Here is a 21956-nt window from a genome sequence, read left to right as displayed (position 1 = left end):
TTCCCCAATTTGGCTTAGTATGTCTAGAACACATGGAGTAAACATGGTACCGTCCAGATTTTGTGGACTGCATCAGCCCCAGCAAGCATCTGCAGTAGTCTGGGACGTTGGGAGTTTTGGTTCACACTCACTGGAAGGCACTAAGTTGGCTATTTCTGGCTGAGGGAATGTTTGTTGTTAGTAATCCTTCAGTTGCTAAACAAAGTCAACAAGTTATTTGACATTGAAGTTTGACATTGTTCTAAAAGGAATAGCAGCAATAAATAATGTATTATATTTGAATAGTTGAAAAGGCTACTCTGTAAAGTACCTATTAACTGTAGGTTTGTTTGTTTTTAATTTGTTGCAGCAGGAGAAGCAAAAGCTCTTTATTTTTGCATAAATGACCGTCAGACATTTAACTCACTGAAAATAAAGTCTTGCTCTGTCAGTTACTGAAACCATAAATTCACTAAATAGTGAATGGAATTAATCATGATGTAAATATAATTAATTTGGCGCAATTCAAACAATCCTTCATATAATGGTTTGGAGGATCAGGCATAAACTGCAGGCATACATTTGCTTACTCTCCTCCATTTCTGGTTTTCTGTAATCTGAATTGGGTAAATAATTGAATAGAGGTAACCAGAAAATGGAGGAGGGAATCCACAAAGAGGAAACATATGAGCCTGTGGCATGTTCCTAATCCACCAAACCTTGAATGGGCCATTATGTTTGACACAGTGGATAGATGTGTTAAGAGAGGAAATGCAACTTTGTGAATTTTAAGTGTAAACTTAGCACTATATCTTTTTGCACTTTGAAAACCATAATTTCAATTTCACAATCATTAGATGGGTGCATTTTGTAACTTTAACTTCCTAGAAACCATAGTTACTTCCTCTCCAGAGTTATTGTCCCCTTCCCTTCCTTGTTTTTCATGCTACATATTCACAAGCACAAACCATGTTCATTGATGATCCCAGCTCAAATATGAATACAGCTTCCATTTTACAAAGGATGCCTAGTTTGCATTGTTGAAGTGAATTTCAAGAAGAAGAAGAAAGGAATAACATCTGGAGAGTGAAGGAAAGGGAGCACCATTAATGAGCATGACTCCTGATTTGCAAACCATGGTCTGTAGAGGAGCCAGGAATTTTAAATTAGCACTGCCGCATTTTCAGCATCAAATAAGGGAGTGTTCGTTTTTGTAAGGCAATAAAATCCAGCTGTACCACTGCTGTAAGAGTTGCATGCATTCCAATAGCTTATAAGTGTTTTCCATATTTGCTGATGTGTATGGATTCAGGGGTTTTTTACTCCATCATGAGGAAAGTTGGAGTACTGTAAGTAGAGTTTCTATTTTGCATTAGAGTGCCAAGCACCCATGCCAAGGGATTTCTGTACAAAGTTCAAGTTCTTTCCATTGCTACAAACATTCCTGCCATTACTCAAATCATTACTGTTGCAGTAATGTCAACAAGTCAAACTCTATATACCAAAATTGGTACTTGGTTTTTAAAGGGTGCTGCAAAGATTCATTCCCTTTAAAGAAGATTTCTTAGGCAGAGAAAATGAAATATGCTTCTTAACTCTTGTGGCTTGCATTCTTTAGAGCCCAGTCTAAAATTCAACATTCAAGAGCTCTTTTAACCCAAACTTCTGAATTATTGAAGCATGGTGCCATAGTGTCAGCAGATGGCAATGTTGTAATGTACCCTCCCACCTCTGCTAATGTTATTTGGGAACTGCAGGGAAAGATGCTGAACTCAATAACATCTCCAGTTCTTTTGCTCCTCCTGTTATCTTGGGGTCTGGTAGCAATTTTATGCCAGGGTAGGGATGATACAGTGGATCTGCATATGTATGTTAGTGCAAAATGAGTGTGCAGAGAGGGCCTTTACCATACACAACTGTATAAGATTCTACAATGATATGCCAGTATAACTTTGAAGATTCATTTGCACATCTTGGACAAGCATACACGACACTACTGGGCATGTGTTGCAATCTCCTTCCCTTCCCTTATTAGTGTTAACTATGTTGCAGCATTTTATCTGCACTAGCATTAACTGTAGTTAGCTTTGAAATTAGGGTTTCTACCTGACATGGAAAACTGCTTAGTTTAACGCAGATGTAATGCTGCAGTATGGGGAACACTAACCAGGGAAGGATGGAAGTTTCCGAGCCTGTGGAATGCTCCCGATTGCCTAGTTGAATATGACAAATCAAAAGTGGCATTTTCCAACTTAACTTTTAAAATAAGTGTCTTGTAAAGAATGCATGTAGCTACCCATAACTGTACACAGCTAGTGATAGGGATAAGGGGCTGTTGCTGACACTCAAGTTATGATTTAATCTTAATCTACACAAGAAAATGGAAGATGTCCAACTTTTCTGCTTCAGCAAGATTCTTTTCATTATTTTCTTGACAGCAGAATGAATATATTTTCAGCCAAGTGCTCTGATTAGTTTTATCAGTGTAGGAAAATAAAATTTCATTTTCAAAACATGCAGATGAGAAGTTTGTTCATCCCAGTGCTGGCGTTAGCAATTAGTATTTTCCCACCAGCCTTAATTCCTGTTTGCTGTAATGTGCTTGCAACAGAGCATAAGAAAATGATTCAAATTAGAATGTAATTGTCAATTCCAGTGGCTGTGTATGCAGAAAATCCTAAGTATTTGTGCAGGATTTTGGTTTAGTTTCCAATTTGTCAGCCTTTCATTGCATTTTAAAGTCACCCATATTACTATAGTTAATTCTCAGCATATTAACTATGTGCCTCAGTCCTAATTACTTGAAGGTAGCCTTTAGTTCACTGGCCATTTTAAAATTATATGCTAAAGATTTGAGCTTCAAACCTGTTTTATCTTTGCAGGTACAAATCTATGAATTGGAGGAGCACAAGATTGAAACATGGAGGGGTAAGTACCCTTTGAAAGATATGCACTAAGAACGTGATTCACAACCTGTTATGCAGTACTATACTATGTGTTGTCCTTAATAGGGGAAAGACTATATAGTTCAGTGGTAGAACATCAGCTCTGCATGCAGAAGATCTCAGGTTAAATTCCCAGCATCTTCAGCTTGGGCCAGGAGACACCTTGCCTGAAACCCTGGAGAACCGCTGCCAGTGAGTGTAGACAATATTGAGTTACATGGACTAATGGTCTGACTCAGGAATAGTTTCCTATGTTCCCTTAGCCTGAGAACCCAGATATACTTGGGCTGTGCCATGGGCTGTGGAAGAGATTCCAACACAAATGTGAGTCCTGGAATCCATCCTAATTGCTCATATCTTGGGGAAAGCTCAAGTCTGTTGTAGTCTGTATTCTGTAAAATTCTAAAGGGATTAGCTCAAATTAAGGCCTTTCTTTGCGGGAAGGATAAAATTACAGGAAGGTAGGACTTGGAGGTGTAAAGCTTTAGAGACAAAATTAATGCAGGTATTTTGGAACAGCTCAAGTCCTCATTTTGGCAAGTAGTAAAGGAGATTATTGGATATGATCTATTGAATCCTAAAATGCTGCTTTTGGGATATTTGAAGGATCATCTATAGCTGGAGGACTTTAAAACGGTGAATAGTTTACATGATGAGAGTTATCTTGGAAATCCCCCTGAAATTCTTTATTATCATCTTCATATGAGTGAATGTGTTATTTCTTACAAAACTTACATGTTGTAAGAGAGGATGCTCACCAGGCAAGTTTATTAAAAAGTGTTTTTTAAACAGTCCCTGGAAGATGAAATATCACAGTAATATTCACCTGTATGTGTTATATATTTCTGACTGGTGGTGTAAATTTTAATTATTACATGTTGCATGTTTTGATTTAAATATGGGTAATAATGGCTTTTTGTATTTATATTTTCATAAATATAAATTGCCTCCCTTTACCTCTTTCCACCTTACCAAGTCACTCCTCAGGAAATGATGGTTAGATAAAAAATTGAAGATCTTTCAATAAATGTTCATCTTGAAGATGTGTCTTCAGGACAAGCTATGTGTTGCAGAAAAAGTTGGAAGTTCATTTATTGCTGCAGGTGCCTGAGAAGACAGTGGTGCCTTAAAAACAAAAAGCACTTACATTAGTAATCTGAAACACTTCTTTAAAATACCCTCTGCTCAGCCTTTGCTGTCTACTTTTTTATGGTATTCATGTGTATTAATATAGTATTATAGTGACCTCTAGTGATTGCTCTTATGAACCACTGCCATTCTTTAATTTAGTAAATCATGGATTGTCCTCACTTTCATATGCCGAGTTCACTGCTAAGAGTGTGTGTGGATATTTAATGAAATACTATTTTTTATTATTAATTTATGAAGCATTGGTTTTGTTTTTAATTATACAGAGCTTTATTTACAAGAAACCTTTAAGCCTTTAGTGAACATTTCACCAGACGCCAGGTAAGATGCTTTTCTACTTTTGATTTCTTAAAATGTAAATTGTGCTAATACATCCATCACACAGCTCAAGGGACAAGACAGATAGTGCACGTTAGCAATTGGTGTTTCTAAGTTTCTAACTTCAATTAAGTTTCTAAATTGGTTATAGGAACCTTTATGGCTTATCTTAGAATCTTTGGGGATTTTGAATCTGATTTTTTTTGGGGGGGGGGTAATGATTACACAAGAAATACTGAGGATATGGCATAAGTTTTCTTCCTTTCCGCTCCTGCTTCCAGTTACATGTATTTCTGTATGTAGTATTAGTATATTACTATATAAGGGAAGCTTGTTATGCTATAATTAACCATCCATTCTGTGTAACCCTTCCAAGCCAGCACAAGGACATTTAGTTAGAAAGCTGTTGTGTTTATTACTGTTATTGTCCTCTATTTTATTGTGCATTTGAATCTTAGTAATCTTCAGGTCCTTATAAGTAAAACATTCTCTTTCCCCACCCCATCACAAAGCATTTTCCTGTTTGGCTGACAGGATCTGATATAATATTGATGTTAAACTGTACTATACCTACTTTAACAATGATGTATTGAAAACATCTGCCCTTTAGCTCAGTTTTCACAACCTCCTCCAACATTATTTACTAAAAATCACTTAGTTGGTAGAGTGTAGCTTTGGGGGAATGATCAAAGCTGTCTTCGGATATCACAGTAAGAGTATACTAACAGTTGCAATAACTTTCTCTTCAGCCTTTTTGATGCTGTGTATTCACTGATCAAAAACAGAATCCACAGATTGCCAGTTATTGACCCAGTGAGCGGAAATGCACTTTATATACTTACCCATAAAAGAATCCTCAAGTTTCTCCAGCTTTTTGTAAGTAAAATAATAAATTCCTATTACTTCTTGATGTTGGAACAGACAAAGCTCACTGTTACATTAGTAAAGTCTTTATAAACAACTGTACTTATATGATCCATTTCCTTTGAATACTCTACACTTACACCGGTACAAAAATAATAGGTATGTTCCTGTTGTCTCTCTTCATGCAGTTGGTAGCAGGCCTTTACTCTGCACTAGTGATAAAAGTGTTTCCATTCATAATAACTATGCAGGAAGTATTTTAATTGGACCTGTGCAATCAAGCAGTCTCAAAAAAGACTCTTGAATAATCCAGTCACTTTTGCAGGTGACACTTCATCACCCGGTTTGCATGTGTGAGAGGAAAATAAAATCTTCTGCTTTCACTGCAGACTAAAGCACCGTTTCCTGTTACGTACAAACTTGGAACCTTAGTTTATTCTAACAAGATCCTGGATTCTTTTATCCTACTGGAGTTTGAATAAGGAACATTTCTTTAAGTTTTTATTTTAGTCAAAAGTGCAAGCTTCTACTCTCATTTCTTGTTCATAGCGGAGGAGTGGGTACAAATCCAAGGCTTGGCTTGCCTCATTTGCAGTCATCTGGCCTAGTTCAGTCACTTGAAACTGTAGTTGATTTTCCTAGGTTTTTATAAAGTTTAGGAGTATAATGAGATTATAGTTGAGAATTATCAAATGACCACATGGATGGTTTTTGTTGTCTCACTTTTCCAGTGACAAAATTTCTTGTATTGGGATGGGTCATGCAAATAGCGTTTACAGAGTATTCAGATGGCAGCAACTTTATAGTGTTTACTGCCAAGAAACCTTCATGGTAAAAATCTATGCAAACTTTGCATTCTCATAATAGGGCTCACCACTGAGTTCAGAGGATTGGAGCCAACCTGGGGCACTGAGAAAGGAAAGAGGTATTGGCATGCTCAGAGGAACTCTGAGGTTTGCAGAAGGAGAACATGCTCAATAAGCACAGAATATTGATTGATTGTTGGAAAATAGAAATGTAGAATGGACAGGGTCATGATTGGCTGGCTGAAAACCTGTCCAGGAGCATTCCTACTAAGAGGCGAGGATACACTGCAACATTCTTGGAGGTTCCACTTGTCTGTAATTGGTACAATAAAAAGATATGCTAGTAAAACTCCTTAGACATGCTATCCCTTTCATAACTCTCCTGCAAAATTCAGTGTGCTAAATGTCACAGCTGCAGAAGCGTGTCCAAAAGATCCCTGGGTTATACGACACTCAGAAGTTCTAGCATGCAACCTTATATAAGGCGTTAATAATTGCATTGTGAAGCTTGGACAAGGAAGCAGCAAGCTTTGAATGATAGCTGTGCTGTTTCATTCATAAGCTACATCTTCAAAACACCAAGGACACTTGTGCCACTGCAATCCATGCTGCAATTATAAAAGCTGTGAACGTGTTACTGTATATTGGATATTTATTGTGTTTTCCCAGTTCAGGGCATCCCTATATGGGCAAGAAACATGGGACAGAATGCCAGAATAGAGTTCAACTTCGAAAACAGTATTAGCTTCATTCTAACACATTTGACTTTGCCCACTAATCTTAAGGTTACTAGGCTACTAAAATATGTTACCAGTTGAAAGACATGATAAGGAAATTCCTTGCGTGGTAATTTTTAAAACTGTGTGAGCTGTGTAGCTTAAAAATGGTAAAATATGCCTGTCAAACAAGTAGTATTTTACTTCTTCTAGGTGTCAGAAATGCCAAAGCCTGCCTTTATGAAGCAAAATCTGGATGAACTTGGGATAGGAACATATGACAACATCGCCTTTATACACCCAGACACTCCTATCATTAAAGCATTGAATATATTTGTAGATAGAAGGATATCAGCACTACCTGTTGTGGATGAGTCAGGTTTGTATTCAGTAAAATGGCTATCGTTCGGAAGGAAATAGTTTATTTTGCCATTGGTTATCTGTTGTAAGTGCTAAATTATCTGAGCCGCCTTATTAAATGGGAAAAAATAAAAGGAGAAAAAAGCTTCTTTATCACCCTTTGATCAATCTTTTATTCATAACATCTCTGTCATCTCACTTGAATTAATTACGTTTCTAGGAAACTGTAATAGAACAAAATGGTTCCATTCTGTTTTGGTTATCTTGCATTTCATTATCATTTAAAGCTAAAAGCACATTTGCACATATCCCTTTTCCACTCTCATCAAACCCTATAGGATCTAGAACAAAAAATATTTTTGCTTCTCTTTTCAGTTGTGTGTTTTCACTTCAATAAAATTACTCCTGATTTGCACCTCTATATTTATTATACTTCTGCAGTAATTTTATTTTCCTTCCATTCTAATATAATGTACAGAAAAATGCAGATGGATTGTGCTTTTGCATTTCTTGAGTAAGGAAGGTGAAATTTGCCATTAATTATTTTCTGTGCTGAAATCATTGAAGCTAAAAATTCACTGTTTCCTAAAATATGTTCACCTTTTTATATGGATATATAACTTGTTGACTCAAAAGTAAGCATGTACAGAATCACAGGCCTAGTGTGTGTCATATACACAATGTGGAAGTAAACAAGCATGGGACCAAGCTGTAAATCTGTTAATACAACTTCTAGGTGTATTTACATCCTTCTTGAAGAAGTGTGCATGCACACGAAAGCTTATACCCAGAACAAACTTAGTTGGTCTCTAAGGTGCTACTGAACAATTTTTTAAGTTGTAGAGCAGTCTTTGTGCTGGCCAGGGACTGGTGGGAGTTGTACTCTTAAAACATTTGAACCAGGTTGACAGAGGCTAATATAGAGTATTGTATTTGGTTTTATAGCTTAATTACCAACATAAAGTTTGTTTTATCTTCTGTTTTTAGGAAAAGTTGTAGATATTTATTCCAAATTTGATGTAATAGTAAGTATTTACATGTTTTATATCTTTTTAAATATATTTTATATTTCTCACTTTTGCCCAGAGGCTTTTCCTAGAGTAGAATGGTCCTTTTTGCTCTTCAGTTCCTGATATTTCTATGTTAGTCTCTAACTTCAATTATTCCTATGATGGTTTCCATGAGTGCTTCTAGGGGGGTGGAGAGGTAAATTTCCTTGGAGAGGAGAGAGCAACTGGCAACCAACAAAAGACTGCTGTCTGTTACTCGGTGCAAACCTAATGGTGCCCCATCTCCTAATCAAGATTGGGATATCATAGGTTAGCATGCTCCTACATTCTCCCCTCTTCTGTGAGCACCCACCACTCAATTTGAGTTTTGTAGCTATCTATGATTAGTGTTAGAGGGACGCAGGTGGCGCTGTGGTCTAAACCACTGAGCCTAGAGCTTGCCGATCAAAAGGTCGGCGGTTTGAATCCCTGCGACGGGGTGAGCTCCTGTTGCTTGGTCCCTGCTCCTGCCAACCTAGCAGTTCGAAAGCATGTCAAAGTGCAAGTAGATAAATAGGTAACGCTCTGGCGCCAACGTAAACGGTGCTTCTGTGCGCTGCTCTAGTTTCGCCAGAAGCGGCTTAGACATGCTGGCCACATTACCCAGAAAAACTATGTGGACAAACGTTGGCTCCCTCGGCCAGTAAAGCGAGATGAGCGTCACAACCCCAGAGTCGTTTGCAACTGGTCTTAACTGTCAGGGGTCCTTTACCTTTTTATGATTAGTGTTATGTTTACACACTAATTTGCACTAATCCACAGTTTGCAACCATGATTAAAGTGGAAATCTGGTGCAAACTGAAAGGAAATAGGACTACCCATTTGAGACAGGAAGGAGAGGAGTATGCAAGCTCACTGGGTTTTCCTGATATCCTAAACTTGGTTTGGAGATTAGGAAACATTAATCTGCAAAGAGCCAATCATGTTTAGCAGAGGCACAATAGACCTCCTAACTGGCATGCAAGCTTGGTTATAATGTTATATCTTTGTGCAACCTAACATTGCACATATTTATTTGGATTGTACTCTTAGCGTATCTGGAGGACTGGGTTTTTGTTCCATTTCTGAAATGATCTTAGTAGCATCACATTCCTGATATAAGGGGATAGATAATACATTGGGTGTTTCCTTTTTTTAAAAAAAAAGAGTCTTATGTAATCACTTTTTTTCAGAATCTTGCTGCTGAAAAAACTTATAATAACTTAGATATCACAGTGACACAAGCCCTACAACACCGCTCTCAGTATTTTGAAGGTGTTGTGAAATGCAGTAAGCTGGAAACACTGGAGACCATCGTGGATCGGATAGTTAAAGCTGAGGTGAGATTTCTTGGACCACAACACATTTCTGAGTAGTGTTGCTAACCAGAATTCCAGCTAACACAATTTCAAAGAAGGACTCGGATGATGTCTGCATAAGACTCCTTCAAAGGTGTGCTAGAGTGTGCATTTAAACTTACATTTTATAATCCTACATAAAGCACAACGGCTCTGTACTTCATGGATTCTTTATTCTAACTTTTAAAGACTGTCATATTTCTTACACTTTCTTTAAAATAAAAAAGTAATTGAGCATGATGAACTACTACAGCCTTGGAGACTTCGGGTTTTGGCAAGCAGTGTGACCAAGCCCTGATTTTTGTGGAGATTGTGATGGCTACCTATGAAAACATGTGGCATTGTTGATGGACTGAAGTCTAAAGGTCTTTTACTGAAATGAAGAGGTGGGAGATCTAAAGTTGCTCTAACCTAAGGTTTATAGATGATAAACTTAGCTGGACTGTTGGTGGTTATATGAGAACTGTGACTTCTGCCATATTTTTTAAAACTTGATGAATATTAGTTTGCAAAGGCACATCACAGAAATATGGATTCTGCTAGTGCACCCTTTAATCAGTATTTATGTGACAACTAGTATACGTTGGTTGAAAGGGGAAAAGAAATGCAAACTCATTGAAATGTTCTTGTAAGTTTAATACAAAGCACATAGTTCTGGATAAGGGTGTAATCAATAATTACGCTTTGCTTTCAAAATACTGCACGTTTTGAATTCTGCAGTAATACCAGGGACAGGACAGTTCTTCTGGGATAGTGCTGCCTTTTAGCTACAGGCATGATTACCTTGCAAGCAGCAGGCTAGGAAGTAGCTTCCCATCTAGTTACAGTGGTGCCTTGCAAGATGAAAAGAATCCGTTCCGTGAGTCTCTTCGTCTTGTGGGTTTTTCGTCTTTCGAAGCAACCCTATTAGCGGCTTAGCAGCTTAGCGCTATTAGCGGCAAAGCGGCTATTAGCGGCTTAGAAAAAGGGGGGGGGGAGTGAAAAAAATCGCAAGACTCGCAAGACGTTTTCGTCTTGCGAAGCAAGCCCATAGGGAAATTCGTCTTGCGAAGCGCCTCGAAAAACGGAAAACCCTTTCGTCTAGCGGGTTTTTCGTCTTGCGAGGCATTCGTCTTGCGGGGCACCACTGTATCAGAAAATGGGTATCCATTTGAGCTTCTAGATTCAAACTCTTAGACATCCCTCTTAAAATCTTGTGGTTTCTTCCTTCCTTCTCCCCTAGGATGGGACAGGATAAATGTTATGAGGTATATGGGAAACTTTCCCATACAACCATCACCATTGTAATGGAACATAGACTCTTCCTTCACTGACAAAGCCAACCAAGCCATAATATGCTTTCTCGTTTTCCCCTCTCCCTGCCCAGTGCCCTAATTTCAGACCATAATTTGAAAAAGTGAAATTCAAAATATTCTGAGTTATATTTTTCATATGGGATAAAATCAGTTATGACACCCGATCAGGTGCACACAAAGCAAGAACAGGTAGCAATGGAAACTTTCCAACATAAAGTAAGATAGGTGTGTGCTTTAAAATCAATGGTACATCAATTTTATTTTATATATTTCTAAACACAGACATAGCCGATCTTACAATATCTTTTCAGAAAGATGCCATGTAATTATTTCACAACATACGTAGATACCAGAAATCTGAATTAGATTGGAGGATGGGTGGAGGGTTTTTTAAAGTAATTGGTTATTACTGTTGCGTCTTGGCAGATAAGTGTTTGTACTGTCACTTTATTAATCGATAGCCTTTGAGTAATGAAGCTGTTGAACTTGAGAAAGATGGCCAAGTGACTGACCATGTGATAGTCCATACTTAATAGTCATATTAAACCCATCCATCATAATAACCCTGTCTAAAGTATCGCCAACGTAAGAGGAACATATATAAAAATAGAATTTCCCCCCTTTTCTATTTCTTTCCTGTGTTCCCCATTTGTATCAGGTGGGTATGACTGTTCAAATACAAGAGAAGAGGAGCTCTAAGTTACCTGGCCGGTATGTAGTTCACCTCTGTCCTAAACTGTTGAAGTACCTTGACTTGAACTTTGCTATGTCTATTTCTTTGACAAAGGCCTCTCTTGCTCTTTGTTTCTTGTATTTCTGAGTTACTTTTAGCAAACATTTTGATGGAAGTTTAAAGTGGTTACAAAATTGGAAAATGGTTGAGAGCAATCATAAAACATCAAATGTTCAGTAGAGCCGAGGTCATCTGTTGAGAGTCTGGTCGTTCTTTAAATGCTTTGTGGGAACTCATCATCTCACTATTTTGCATCTTAATCATTTGGGCATCTTTCCCATAAACAACTGCTGTCTTACTCAAATGTCTTCGTGGCAAAGCTACAAGTACTCCATGATAAGTGTGCGTATTTAAAAACAGCTGAACAAAACTTTTGTCAGATTATAAAGCGAAAAAGATGTAGACCTACTCCAGAAAAGCGTGTCAAGATAAGGTTGTGGACTTTTCCCTCTCAAACAGCTGTTCACATACCCCATATATGAGATGCCAACTGTGGCATACTCCGTGTGGGTTTATGGCACTGCTGTTGGCATGTTCCCCAGTTCAATTAACTAGATGCAAACTCACAAACAGAGGGCTGCTGGCACTGTCTACTCATCAATGCTTGACTGGTTGTACATTTGCCCAAAGGGGTGGCTGTGCAGTATAGCAAACTGCTTTTGAAACTCAGGAGATGTGATATGTGGGGAGGGTATGTTGTTTAAAAGTCCTACTGGGCAAACACAAACTATAATATGCACCTAAAATAGCGGTGCATAAATTTTAAAGGCACACCATTAAGCTGATGTTGTAAATTAGGCTATTCTAATTATAAATATGATTTAACTATGTATGGAACCAGTAACATTACACTTCACTTTTATAATAAAAATAGACTTGTTAGTTTTGGTCTGTTCCTTGTTAGATTATGTGGCAGTGTTTGGGTTACAGACAGTATCTATTTTTAACAAGAACTTTCCACTTGAATGTATTCATAATGAGTAGGAATAATTTCTGTTGAACTTTATATTCTGTTCTGACAATGAGGAAAATGCAATCAGCACTCTCAGATTTCTTCTGTCGACGGACAGTTCTTTACTGTTAAATAACACCTTGCTAGCATTTCAACAATTAGCCTTTCATAGCTGTGAAAAGTGAAATGTATTCTGCTACTGTGCAGCATGTCCCTGTTCAATTATAGAACAGCTGGGCCTCCAGTTATTCATGTACAAGCCCACAGAAAAGCTGTGAATGCAAGTGCTAACAGTGAGGGAAATTGGGACTGCTTTTTAATGACATACTGGTGTAAAACTAAATGGTCTGATCCAGGCTTCACCTAGCGGCATTGGAAAATGGATCCAGTTCATGTTTTCTCTTTGTATCTCACTGTAAATTCGATTTGAATGTGGTGTGCCCTCCTGGGTCTCTGGAGCTGAACAAAAATTTGTTCTGGAAAGTCTCTATATTAATTCATTGAGGGGGAGTTGAGTGTCTTTCTAAATAGCTTGATTCATCTGGCTATTAACATGAACGTGGAGCACACTGCTTATTGGCAAATACAGTAATCTCTTAATATGCTTTTGTTTCATGTTTGCAGGTGCATCGATTGGTAGTAGTGAATGAAGCAGATAGTATTGTTGGTATCATCTCCCTCTCGGACATCCTACAAGCTCTGGTGCTCTCACCAGCTGGTATGTATGCAGCATTTATGTATTGAGTTCTTCTGTAACATACAAAGTATCGTACAATAACTTTATGCTCACAACAACTCTTGAAAGTTGAGACTGATGCTGATTTCCTCAAGGCCAAGTGGGCTTCATGGCTGAGCCAGTTGTCTCCTGTATTCACATCAAATGTCACAATGATAACCTTATCTTAAAACCAGCACATCTTTTAGTTAGCACCCCTAAAATGTGAATTTCTCCATTATGTGGAGAACTTGATTAATACTTGTAGTTATCAGTTAGTCAGACAGATTGACCCTTGTGCATGTTGGAGCATTGGTATGCACAGTAATCTCTCCCTTGCACACAAATGTAATGGACTGAACTTGCACTTGCACTTAGTGCCCTGGGCTGCCTCTGATATAAGTAAGCAAAGAATTGTATACAGGCCACAACTGCTATGAATGCATTTGGGTGTCAGCAGAACTTTGTATCTGGACCATAATGTCCTCTAGCTAAAAAGTTTTAAATAATAAAAGGTACAGTATATATTGCATTAGAGCTTAAAAGTAAAGTTTATACATTGTATATTATGAATGGTCCAAACTTCCATAAAACTAAAAAGTTTGGCAGAATGCATAATGGCTTTGAAAATTTCACCCCTGGGTGCAGGGGTAGAAAGATCAAATTTTACCAGGCACAAAAATGTTATGTGTTGAATGCTGGGCAAATGCAATCTCTCCCATGATATGAGAGTGTAGACCATAGGTTGGCAAACTAAGGCCCGGGGGCCGGATCCGGCCCAATCGCCTTCTAAATCTGGCCTGCGGACAGTCCGGGAATCAGCGTGTTTCTACATGAGTAGAATGTGTCCTTTTATTTAAAATGCATCTCTGGGTTATTTGTGGGGCATAGGAATTCATTATTATTTTTTTCAAAATATAGGCCGGCCCCCCACAAGGTCTGAGGGACAGTGGACCGGCCCCCTGCTGAAAACATTTGCTGACCCCTGGTGTACACATTTTCTCTCATCTACCTTTACGTTAACAGGTGCCAAACAAAAGGAAGGTGAAACTGAATGATTGCTGTGAACGTATAAACCTTTGTAGAAGAACTTGATTGAAGTTACTGGGTCATCTTTGCCTCAAGAACACTGGCAGCACTAGAGAAGAGAGAAATGGGGATGAGTATGTGTGTATTGGGACTGCGTGTTGGGTAACTAGTCTATTACTTCCCAGTGACTGTCACACACAAAAAGCAGCATGACAAAAAGCTTATGTATTAAATACAGGCTTGCATTTCAAAATGTTTGCTGAAAGACTTCACATGATGTCCTTCATCTAAAATGCACTGTATCCTGAAAACAAACATCTTTTGTATTTGATAGAAGTCACTGCTCAGCAACAGATCTCTGACATAAGGCAAGTGTATGGCATATTCATATCATAGTGCCTTATGTCAAAAAGCCAACAATATGTCATCGCTGTTGCCCATCACAATAAGAGGAAGTATTGTGTGAAACGAGACACTGTATTTGAATGTTCAAGTCGCTAAACCTAAAACCAAATCAGTTTCAGTTATCATTAGATTTGTCATAAAAGCTGTAATTTGAATATCAGTAGATTACTTTAAAGACTTTAATGACAGTTTTGTGTGTTTATAAATGTTGCATTCTGAAGAGATGGTAAAACAAAACTGATCTAAAACCAGCTTTATTTATTTTTATTTTCTTGCAATTTTTTACACATCTTTGGTGGATAGCTAAAACTTCACCATATTCATTAATAAAACATTGATTGTTATATAAGAAGATCTCTCATTACTAAAAACAGTGGTGCAAACCATGTGGCTTTTAGATGGGTTGTACACAAGAGGCACAGAAATCAGGGGTTTGTCATGTATCACCACTAGACACCTCATATTTCCACAGAAAAGAAGCTATGAAAAAGGAAGGTGAATGTTGATTGCATATAAACTTGCAGAAAAGTAACAGTATCATGCTGGTAGTCTGTAAAGATTGGAATGAAAACCAGGGTGTGAGAATAATTCCAAAAGTCCTACTGTGTAATTTTAGTAACAAAAAAATCCTAGGTGTCCAGAAGATGGCATAATCCACTTAAAAATACACCCATAAATCTCCATATGCAGTACAACCACATGTTCTGGCATATTCCATTTTTAGGGCGATTCAGATTAATTCCTTTCAGAAGGCAAACTGGTTATTTGTGTAAACTATAAACATATATTTGTTGTCCAAAATGTAGTTGTTTTTAAGGATGTGCTCTTCTCTTTTTAATAAGCTTATTTTTTAAAAAAAAATCAGAAAACAGGCAGTTCTTTTCCCTTTTGAGAAATTAAAGAAAGATATCTGTGGAAGACTCTGGAGTTGAATAGCTTCTTTCCAGGGAAGGTCCTGTCACTTAAGCATCTATTTGTCCCCTGTACATGGTGTGGATATGTTGGCTGTATACTAGCAGACTGTATCTCTACAACAAGACTTCCCATCCCTACTGTTCAGACATCATTGCCAAAGTGCCTATGTTCAGTGCAATGCAGTGGCATAGCGTGGGTTGTCAGCACCCGGGGCAAGGCAAGTAATTTGCGCCCCCTAACCTGTGGATTTGCGCCCCCTAACCCGTGGATTTGCGCCCCCTAACCCTAACCCCCAGATGTTGCGCCCGGTGTGGCCGGCCCCCCCTGCACCCCCCACGCTACGTCACTGGTGCAATGTCCTGATTTGGGGGTGGGGGGGTTGTAATAAAATACAGTCAGAGCGCTAGCCTCCCCAGCACTTTAGAGTGTACTTGATCATTAATTAACCGTTTCTTCTTTACAGGTTCTGCCCATTTTATAATTGTTTAAAATATTTATATTCCACCTTTCTGCCTTACCAATGCCTGACAGAAAGCAGAAATTAGTACAGTCAAATAAAAAAAATTTAAGGGCAGTGATAAAAGCTGTGGGCTCTGTTCACTCCTCCAACCTTTCAGTGTTTCTGCTGAGGCTGTTCCAACTGTGTCTCTTGAAAAGTTTCGTGATAACCATTAGTTAACTTCGCTGGGGAAGGTTTGTTCCTTTTATTGTCTATTTCCTCCCATAGCAAATAGCTCTCTTTAACTATTACATAATGAAAGGAAGCCAGTAATTAAATCTTCATACACACCACACACAAATGGAACAGGCTTCAGGGGCAATTCATAAGTAATCCACACACCCACTTGTGCTGCATAGGTAGCAGTAAAAAGCACTAAACCTGGAATAAGGCATCTACTAATGTTGCAAGAGACCTTTGCTGAATGGAACTGCCTTGTGAATAAACATTACAGAAGACTTGGCCATGGAGAAGAACTAATGTGGAGTATATAGTGCTGTATTGCGCCATGTAGAAACACACTGTTAATTCTACATCCAGATGCTTATGAAAGAGCAGTGTGAAAGGAAAATATATTTGCTGTGTCTGGACATTCAGAATGTGACACAAGACAAGTCCTAGTTTGCTTCTGCATCATTTATATTTCAAATAGGTGATACATACGATACAAAAAACAAAAGGAACTGATTGTGCTTACAATCCAGAATACCCTGTTCCTTTTATCTACACTCCAAACCATTCTCCTGACCCCTCCAACAATACATGATGGTCTGTGCAAATTTCATAGTCTACGTCTGAAGGGTGTCAGTACAGCATTGAGGTCTCTCATGAAAGGTGAGCGATTATCCAGAGATTTCAGATGGGATAAGATTTTGTCAGCTGCAGCCAGAGTTAACATGGCTGAGAAGGACAATGTACCTTTTCCACCTTTGGTACTGACTTCTATCCTACTTGTATCCTCTTCTGAATGTGTGCTTTAAACAGGTTAAACATTAAAATTAAATACGTAAGCAAAATACGTGTATGAAACAACGAATGGGAGCAATTATTAGTAAATGCTATTGGATAAGAAAACTACATCCCATGGTGGCCAAAGCATCTTTAAATTAAGTAACACTTTATAAGTTGAGAGAAACATTGTATATACTAATAGTATACTCTTTCTTCAAGTGTGAATCCTTACGCAGCCAAAATGGCACAAGGAACTAGGGAAGTATCAACAAGCTAGGGAGAACTCAAAGGTTTGCAGAAACAGAAAAACAGGGGTGGGTGGGTTATGAAATAATATTATCTGAGAGGAGTGAATGGCTAGAACACAAAATATTATTTGATTTGTAAAACTACTTTTCGTTAAAAAATGGCAAAGTTTACAAAGGAAATCAACAAACACAATAGATGGGCAGGGTACAAGTAATAAATTATGTATCATCATCATCAGAGCTATTTCTCTAGAAAAAGAGGTGCCAGAACTCACCATGAAATCCACCCTTATTCTCTTATAATGGCAATGGCAGCCATCTGAGAGGTGCTGGAACTGAATTACGGCAAGGTCCTGTCTGAAATAAAAGCCCTGATTTATTTTATTTTATTTTTAAATTATTATTGTTTTATTCAATTTTTCCAATACAAAATTTATACAATTCATACATATTTTTTATATCCGTTCTCTTTTTGACTTCCCTCAACTTGACTGATACTCCTTCCCTTCTTAATTTCTTACACATTTCTAAAACCTTACTTCCATTATTTTTATAGATTAAGTCTTAATTTGCTCACATTCTAACATTTCTTCTTACAGAGCTTCATTAAAGCTTACAATCGTTATTTGATTATCACTTAATTTATGCATATACTCTGTAAACTTTTCCCAATCTTCTATAAATCTCTGATCTCGTCGATTTCGGATCCTTCCCATCAGTCTATCAAGTTCTGCATAGTCCGTCGTCATCATGATTTTTTTAATTATTATTACAGTATATAGAACAGAAAAAATCAAAATCCATGAAATGGGATTCCCCTCACTCAAGAGGCACATAAATTCTACTGAAACATCTGTAAAACTACCAGCATACACTCACCCATATAGGTACGCATGCTCTCAACAATTACTTGTCCCAACAATCTCTAGAGTACATATACAAAGACTCTACTGTAACACTGTCAGCCTTCTTGGGTAACTCTTATTCAATCTTTTCTATGGGAAACCCAAACTTTGCTGCACCATCTGAGATGAGCCTAATCCTCACTACCCAGAGAGAGAAGTTTTTAAAAAATATTCATTGCATTTATAACCCAGTGGTTCTCAAACTTTTCTCTAGGCCATACTTTCAAAATAAATATTTGTTCACATTGCACTGATTTTTTTTAATTGATCGATGCATCCGGAAACAAAAAAAGGACTCAACAGTAATGTTCTACAAAAAAAAATATATTTTGATAATACAGGCGGTAACCATTTTGTTTGGGGGTTTCATTCCTGGCCCTCAGGCGCGTCAGGAAAGTGTGCATAAGCCCGTTACTCCCTCATTCTGACCTCCGAAAGGACCCACTTGTCAGCAGTTGTGCATCAATTGGACGCATACAGAGTGGTTGCTGCCTGTATGCTATACTATACTGCACTGAAATATTTAAATGTTTCTTTGATGGTCCTTGAATCTTCTTGCCACACTGCCATCCTTTTCTGCCACACCATTGTGGCACCACCACATCCTTACAAGAACCACTGCTCTGAACCACTACACCACACTGGCCCCCCATAAAAGTTACTCTATGCTAGTTACACATATGCTTGGGAGAAGCAAGTGAGTTGGAGAACAGGAGATAAGGAAGCACACCCAACACCATGTTGTTAACCAGCACCCCCCGCCCCCCAAAAAATCCCGGGGAACCTGCCTGCTTTGGAACCTATAATGTAGGTTTTGGGCAGAAACCTATAAGGCATCTTCACCCACTCCTTCACAAAGAGCATAATTTTAACCATGTAAGTTGTAATACAGTGACTAATGTGCATATAATTTCTCTGTGTGAGTGCATACAATATCAGCATTATTAGTCACCGATAAAAGCAGCCAGTGTGGTGCAGTATCGTTGCAGCAGACTTGACCGATGGCTGAAATCGCTGCACTTGACCGTGAACCCCAACCAAATCACAACCCTCTTAGTTTGCAGCGTGCTGCCAGGGGGAAACGGAAAAACTCAACTCTGCCGCTCCCTTCCTGGATGGGAAGATTTTATTTTGAAATCTTTTAAGATAATATTTTAGTTTTCTATTAATTATGTTGTCTGTATGCCCTATATTTGACTTTCTTCAGATTGTTTTATTTATGCTTTACTGATTTAATATGCTGTAAACCGCTTGGAGATTTTTCTTAAAAATATAAAGCGGTATAGAAATTAAATAACTAAATAAAAATATTGTAAACCCCCCCCCCCATCCACACACGTGGTAAAACCATTCAAGGAATCAAACCCAATCAGGGTAAATATCGTAGCACTCGTGATTCAGGTACTGTACATACAAATCCCTGGCGGCAGAATGCATAGTAAGATACGTCAATCCGTTTTTAAAGCTTTCCCAGTGCAAACGGAGGGAGCTCGATCTGTCCCGTGCGCAACCATTGCACTAGAACCGCACGTTAGCACAGAAACCACCGGCGGCTTCCTGCCAGCCGCCCGCTAGTTAAGGAGACATTTTGACAATGGGCCCAAGCACGCACGTACTCACGCACGCACGCATGCACGCACGCGCTGCTCTTTCCCTCACGCAAGGCCGCTCCGCTATCTCCTGCCAATCACCGGAGAGACCACCCCCGCGACTCCACCCTCCCACACCTTCCATTCGGATTCGGCCAATAGCAGCGAGTCATCAGCGGGGCCCAATCAGCAGCCCCGTTCGCGCGCAAAGCCGCCGCCGCCCCGCCCTCCGCCAACCAACCCAAAATAGCCGATATATCCAACCAACGTCTGCCCCTCCTGAGGAGGGGGAAAGGAGTGGGCGGGGTCGGGAGAACGAGCCAGAGCCAGAGCCAAGAGCCAGAGCCAAACAACCAGGCGGGGCAACCCCCTTGAGGGAAGGATGACGCAGCGAAATTTCCAGCGCGAGCTCGGCTCGGCCGTTTGCCTGCCTGCCAGTCCAACGGTGAACCTCTCCCTCGCCCGTGACGCAAGCGCGCACGACGGCGGCCGTACGTGGGCGAGCGAATGCTGAGGCGCACGCGCGAGCGGGCGGGAGGGGTGAAGGGGGAGGAAGCGGAGGAGGAGACGGCTGAGGACGGCGGTTGTCACGTGAGTGAAGCGGGCGCCGTCGCATCGCCGTGCCTCTCAGTTAGTCAGCGAGTCCCGCGCGGTCCGTCTCTTCCCCTCACCCCTCCCGCCGCCGCCGCCTTGCATGCCGCGCGCTGCCGCCCCCTGCCGCCTCTACCTGTCCCCAGCCGGCCCCACCTAAGGCCTCGGCCGCCTCCGCCGCCTCCTCGTCAGGAGCAGCGCCTCCCGTTCTCCCTCTCCGCCCGCCCGCCCGTGGCCGGAGCCCTTGATGTGGTTCGGGGCCCGGCGGGGAAAAGATGCCGCCGTCCAAGTCCCGTAAGATCGCCATCCTGGGCTACAGGAGCGTGGGTGAGTCACTCCCTGAGGCGGGTGGAGGGTGCGGGGAGCGGGGCCCGAGGGGCTCCCCCAGACCGGGCCGCTTCTCTCAAGCCCCCCACGCGGGCGCGCCCGGCCTCCGCCTTCCGCCCTCGGCCCAAGTTGAGGCTCCGCAGGCGGACGTGCGCGCCGCTCCCGCCTCGTGGCTTGGCGGCCGAAAGGGGGCAGCCCGCCTTCGAAGCCGGTCGCAGGTGAGGAGGAGCAGGAGGAGGAGGACGACGACGACGACGACCCGCCTTGGGCCTGTCAGCCGTTTTCCGGGCGGGCTGCTGCCCTGCCCGCTTTCGGTGCTGGCGGGGATGGGAAGCGTGTGGCGGTGGCCTCGCGCGCGTGTCTGAGTGCATTATCCCGTAACTTCGCCTCGCCGGGCTCCCCACGCAGTCCCCCCCCCCCCCGGGCAGATGCCTCACAACTCCCGGGGCCGTTTTCTCCGGAGAGGCTCCGAGCGGCCGTTTTGCATTTCCCGCGTCTGCAGAGGCGACTTAGAGAATCATAGAGTTGTAGAGCTGGAAGGGACCACAAGGGTCATCTAGTCCAACCCCCTGCAACGCAGGAACCTTTTGCCCAACGTGGGGCTCAAACCTACAACCTGGAGATTAAGAGTCTCGTGCTCTACCAACTGAGCTATCCCAGCTATCCCATGTTGTTAATCTTCCGCGGTCTGGCTCGCGGGGAACACCGCTCCCGCTCCAGGCTGACATGAAATCTCTTTACCAACCCCCCCCCTTCCTCGTGCAAAGCGTGGTTACGGGTAATGATGGTTTCCGGACCAGCTCCCAGATGTCCACTCCCATCCACTGCGCCTGGCACCGCATACCCAAGATCGCGCTTTCGCAATAAGGATTTTGTAGCTGCCGCTAACAGTGAGTGACAATCTCTTCTTGCCGCTCCGCACTTTTGGTCTTTGAGAGCATTCGCTTCCGGTGACCCACCGCGTTAAGAAAAGTGGGCTCTTGTGTTTTTTCCCTCCACCCCTCCCCAAAGTTGGAAACTGGTATGAGTTGGTGGAAATGAGTTGGTGGAAATAATTTGCACATTCGGTTCTGCAAATTATCCTGGTCTGAAGATGACAGTGTGGCTAAAGCGTTAGTGCAAGTTAACCAATTTGAGTTTTGTTTCCTCAAACTACATTGCTATGTGGGTCAGTTATTGTGGATTTATTGCATGTTAACAATGTGTTGGATACCGTACAGGAAGAGAAGTGATGCATTACTAAAGCCATTCACCAATTTTCTTGGTCTGATCCCGTGAG

At 40.7% G+C, this 21956-nt stretch overlaps 2 protein-coding genes across 2 annotated transcripts in view; both read left to right on the top strand.

Moving 5' to 3' along the window:
• PRKAG2 (protein kinase AMP-activated non-catalytic subunit gamma 2) overlaps positions 1 to 14903 on the top strand; it is a 191553-nt gene extending 176650 nt beyond the window's left edge. The window contains exons 8-15 of the mRNA XM_081881777.1: positions 2862 to 2907; positions 4340 to 4394; positions 5141 to 5267; positions 6991 to 7156; positions 8125 to 8162; positions 9359 to 9505; positions 13128 to 13221; positions 14245 to 14903. Of these exons, the coding sequence (XP_081737903.1) occupies positions 2862 to 2907; positions 4340 to 4394; positions 5141 to 5267; positions 6991 to 7156; positions 8125 to 8162; positions 9359 to 9505; positions 13128 to 13221; positions 14245 to 14276 (705 nt within the window). The 3' untranslated portion in view covers positions 14277 to 14903. The remainder of the gene's footprint in view (positions 1 to 2861; positions 2908 to 4339; positions 4395 to 5140; positions 5268 to 6990; positions 7157 to 8124; positions 8163 to 9358; positions 9506 to 13127; positions 13222 to 14244) is intronic.
• A 5453-nt stretch (positions 14904 to 20356) lies between these two features.
• Positions 20357 to 21956, top strand: part of RHEB (Ras homolog, mTORC1 binding) — a 29027-nt gene continuing 27427 nt past the window's right edge. Inside the window, exon 1 of the mRNA XM_081834583.1 lies at positions 20357 to 20677. Within this exon, the coding sequence (XP_081690709.1) occupies positions 20626 to 20677 (52 nt within the window). The 5' untranslated portion in view covers positions 20357 to 20625. The remainder of the gene's footprint in view (positions 20678 to 21956) is intronic.

This window comes from Podarcis erhardii (assembly GCF_964252035.2).
Source record: "Podarcis erhardii genome assembly, chromosome: 12".
Taxonomy (NCBI): Eukaryota; Metazoa; Chordata; class Lepidosauria; order Squamata; family Lacertidae; genus Podarcis; species Podarcis erhardii.
This window is presented reverse-complemented; position numbering and strand designations above follow the sequence as displayed.